Here is a 4,894-nt window from a genome sequence, read left to right on the forward strand (position 1 = left end):
TTTAAACATCTTTTTTTCCAAACAATCTTTAAATAAATCACTAAAGTGTGAGGGCCTTGACCATTGGTTTTATCAGCTACATGGCATTGTCTGTATTTGGATGTATTACATGGGTAATAGTGTAATGGAGGAGATGGCAGAGGCAGTGGCAAAGTGCCTTTGGTACTTATCATTTAAAATCCAAGTAGAGAGAGCAATACATGCTGAAGGATTTATCCAGAACACAGGGCACAGCCTGTAGAATAACCCCCAAAATCCAATCAATACCACATTCCCAGGCATGGGTCCCACAAATTTCTTCCTGCCAGTGTATAATTCTTTGTTTCTTCACCAGGGTCAGTTCCTAATGTCCTTTCTAGTCAGGAATTCCTGGACTTTGGCAATTTCAGTGGAGTGAGTGTTCCTTCTTCTTTCTCGAAACAGTCATGGTTCAGCATCCTACAGAGGAGAGGTTACCAACACATCACCCTGTTTTGATTCTTCTAGAAAATCCAAAGGCACAGTAGGTCTGTCAGTGGACAAGGGAGAGGTTACTAGCACTTCACCTTGTCCTTTTTCCCTGCTGTCCTGAAGGCACAGTGGAGCTAGAAGAAGGAATAGGCTAATCATCAGTAGGAGAATCCTCCCGAGGTGGAGGTGTCTTCTTGCAGTGAGAATCATGGGTCCAAGCAGTCAGTCTTTGGCACTTCACAGCGGTGTTGGTAGTCAGCAGGACTTAATAAGGGCCTTTCCAGCATGGAGCCAAAGCAGTCTTTCGTTGGTGGACCTTTACATTGATCCAGTCTCCTGGTTCCAAGGAGTGGCAGGGCTGCTAGGGTCTTTGGGTAGCGCTTCTTTACCTGTGAGGAAAGAAACCTAACACATTTCATTAGTGCCTGGAAGTGTTTTGCAGATCTCATAGCTGCTTGGGCACATTCAAGCCCCACCTTTTTCTTGGTTGTCAGCCAAGTCTTAGCTGTGAGCAGTGTCCTTGAATGGGGCCAGTGTCTTATCTTTAGCCTGAGCTTGAATTCTGCATGCAGATGTGATTGTTCCATCTCAAAAAAAGATATATTGGAATTGGGAAATGTTCAGAAAAGGGCAACAAAAATGATTAGGGATATGGAACAGCTTCCATATGAGGCGAGATTAATAAGACTGGGACTTTTCAGCTTGGAAAAGAGGCGACTAAGGGGGGATATGATAGAGGTCTATAAAATCATGAATGGTATAGCAAAAGTAAATAACGAAATGCTATTTACTCCTTCTCATAATAAAAAAACAAGGGGCCACCAAATGAAATTAATTGGTAGCAGGTTTAAAACAAACCAGGAAAGTATTTTTTCATGCAATACACTGTCAACCTCTGGAACTCCTTGCCTGAGGATGTTGTGAAGGCCAAGACTATAACAGTGTTCAAGAAAGAATTTGATAAGTTCATGGAGGATAGGTCCATCAATGGCTATTAGCCAGGATGGGCAGGAATGATGTCCCTAGCCTCTGTTTGCCGGAAGCTGGGATTGGGTGACAGGGCATGAATCACTTGATAATAACCTGTCTATTCATTCCTTCTGGGACATCTGGCATTAGCCACTGTTGGAAGACAGGATACTGGGCTGGATGGACCTTTGGTCTGACCCAGTATGGCCATTCTTATATCCCTATGTTCTTATGTTCTCTCCCCAGACAGAAAGTCCAGCGCACTGGCCCTGTGCAGGGCGAGGATGGCAGATGCTGTTGTGTATTACTGTGCTCAGAGCGACACAGTGTGACAGTCAGGGGCTGCCTCTGTATAATAACCACCCCATTGTCTGGCTGCCATTTGGCTGCAGAGAGGGGAGTGGAAGGAGGCCCAAGGACAGAGAAACGCCCCGGTGACAGGGATTTTCAGAGGAGCCTAGGAGAATGAGAGGCGGGATCTGGTCACCATACTGCATTTTCACGTCAACGAACTTCTGGCAACTAGTTTTGCCATGAGGGGCACCAGTGTGGTCCAAAAACAATAGCCTATTAAATGGCACAGCAGTACCGTTGTCCTCCTGCTCATAGGCGCCAACTTCTTCTGGCGCCGGTGGGTGCTCGACCCGCCCCACCCCGCCCCCATTCCAACCCCTTCCTCAATGGTCCCGCCCCAATACCGCCCCCTCCCTGCCCCTGTTGGACTCCTTCCCCAAATCCCTGCCCCATCCCCGCCTCCACCCCTAAGCGTGCTGCGTTCCAGCTCCTCCTCCTCCCACCCTCCCACAGATTATTACACTGGGAAACAGCTGTTTTGCTCTCTTTCTCACACACACACACACACACACACACACACACACACACACACACTTACTTTAACTCTCTGTGTTTTGCTTCTTTGCCCTAACCAGGAGTGTTACCATCTCAGAAATGATGGTGAATGTCATGAATCACTAAATAAGGTAAAATCACGAAAGACCAGAACACATCAAGCCGCCCCACCCGCCATGAACTACTCTGGTGAAAGCTGCCCCCAGGTCCCTTTTTGAAGAGAAGTGCAACCAGACAGTTAATGTCACTAAAACTAAACAAATTAACACAGGAACTCGAGCCTGATCACAGGTGAGAGGTTCATATTCGATAGGAAAACTGGCTGGCCCTGTGCAGCTGAGGAATCTTCTCCAGCTCAGTGTACATAGACAGACAGACAGAGTCTTTAGCAGACCTTCATCACCTGCTGCATCAGAAAAATACTCACCATCTGTATCGGGAAGGCTGTTTTATGGCAAAGGTGAAAAAAAAATCTGCGGAAACCATTTCCCATGTGTGTGATCACATTTTGCCGCTTGCGGGGCGCTGTGGTGCTAGGTGAATAACACAAGTAACCAGGTCCCATGTTCTCTGCCCGCCCCTGACACCAACCTGCCCCCTTTGTCCTTCACACGCCCCCGTTTCTGACAGTACGTGGAGAAGGATTTACAGAGAGAGATTCACTCCTGTGAGGCTGGGTTCATGCTGTTCCATGGGCATCTTCGGTTCACAGACACAACATTCATTCTAAGGCACCTTTTACAGGACAAACTTCTCGCCTTTCCTAAATTGGCGCTAATAGACACCTAGAGGAATTAGTTTTTGCTGACTAGGAGAATTAGCTCTCTTCAGTCAAAGTATCCTTCAACCGAAGGATGTTTCTGACTTTGCTCTCCGCTGTTATAGTCACAGCTGCGCTAAGTGAGTAACATTCAGTGTTCTCAGCTTTGTTACATTCTATCGAACCGTGTCTTCATCCTGCCTTCATCCTCTAGCTTGTCTGAACGCCGGAGATCACGAAGCGCTCACATTACATCCGATTGTACCTAGTGTGTTTATATTGTCTATGAGGGTTAATGTTTCCTGTTGTTTCCGAGTATAAATATTATATTTCTATTATAGAGGAATGTCTTCTGTGTGTGTGTTGTCTCTGAGCACGCCAATATTATTAATTATATCTGAGCCTAGATGTTATTTTTTCTTGTGTGGTCTCTCAGGGCACACTCTGTGTTTCTATTTTGTCTTAGTGACTCTACCGCGTTTATCTACCATGTTTTTGCTGCGCTGTTTGTACCGGTTACATGCATGTTGTCTCGGAGTATATCAGTTCTGTTCTGTGATATCTGAGTGTGTCTGTTCTGCTCTGTTCCCCCCACAGAAGGCATCTATGGAGCAGATTCACTGACCCAAACTGAAGGCAGCGTTATCATCTCCCAAGGGGACACGGTGCGTCTGAATTGCACCTATCAATTTTCTTCCGGTGTTACGGTTTATCCCTTCTGGTACGTGCAGTTCCCCAGCCAGCCCCCCAGGCTCTTCCTGAGGGACCTGGGACGGGAGGACTCGGAAGAAGGGATCAGAAAAGGGTTCAATGCCACCCACGATGAAAAGCACAAATCCTTCCACCTGTGGAAACCGGCCAGCGACCTGAGCGACTCCGGGACCTATTACTGCGCCGCGAGAGACACAGTGACACGGGCCGGCAGGGGCGCTGAGCACAAACCGCTCAGGGAGGGGATGTGCGGAGCAGCACGGAGGCGGGCACCTGGGTCTGGGGTGACTCAGGGGCCGAAAGCGGGGAGTCTGCAAACAATGAACTTGGAACTAAAATCTCTCTCACGCACACACAGTTTAGCTCTCTCCGATTTCCTTCTTTGCCCTAATCCGGAATTTTGCCAGCTCAGAAATGATGCTGAATTTCACGAATCACTAAATAAGATAAAATCAGGAAAGATCAGGACACATCCCCCCTCTCGTGAGCAACTCTGGTGAAAGCTGCCCCCAGCCCTGTTCTGGAAGGAAAGTGCAACCGGATAGTTCAATATCACTGAAACTAAACAGATAAAAAACACGAACGCTGCCATTATCATGGTGTAGAAGTTCATATGCTAGAGGAAAACTGGTACTGAGCAGTTGAAGAATCTTCACTTGCCCAGGATACATTGATAAACAGTGAGTCTTTACCGGAACATCCCATCTTTGCATCAGAAAAACCGCTGAAGCGAATTCCTATTGTGATCACATTTTGCCGCTTGGAGGCGGTGTGTTCCTAGAAGATAAATAACACAAGTAACAGCCCGTTCTTCTGTCCCCTGCTCTCTGCCGCCCCTGGCGCCAGTCTGGCCCCCGTTTCCTTTTAGACACGGTGCCACTGATGGGGATTTACAGAGCAGAGAGAATCACTCCTGTGAAGTTGGGTTCATGCTGTTCTGAGAGCTCCTGCTGAGAGAGAGACAACATTCATTTGAAAGGCACCTTTTATAGGACAGAATTCTTGCCTTCCCTAAACTGGAGCTACTAGCCAAGAAGACAAATCAATTCTTTCGGGGTTAGTAAATTGGTTTTGTTTAGTCAAAGAATCATGAACCCAAGGACGGCTCCAACTTGGCTCTCCGCTGTTATAGTCACAGCTATTCTAAGTGAGTAA

The 4,894-nt window shown here is 47.2% G+C and overlaps 1 gene segment (V, D, J or C); it reads left to right on the forward strand.

Moving 5' to 3' along the window:
• The first annotated feature begins 2,933 nt into the window (after positions 1 to 2,933).
• LOC120380699 lies at positions 2,934 to 4,239 on the forward strand. The segment is given in 2 exon segments: positions 2,934 to 3,168; positions 3,626 to 4,239. Coding segments are annotated over 2 exon segments (660 nt in total).
• Positions 4,240 to 4,894: the final 655 nt, after the last annotated feature.

The sequence above is a fragment of the Mauremys reevesii genome, linkage group 13 (assembly GCF_016161935.1).
Source record: "Mauremys reevesii isolate NIE-2019 linkage group 13, ASM1616193v1, whole genome shotgun sequence".
NCBI lineage: Eukaryota > Metazoa > Chordata > Testudines > Geoemydidae > Mauremys > Mauremys reevesii.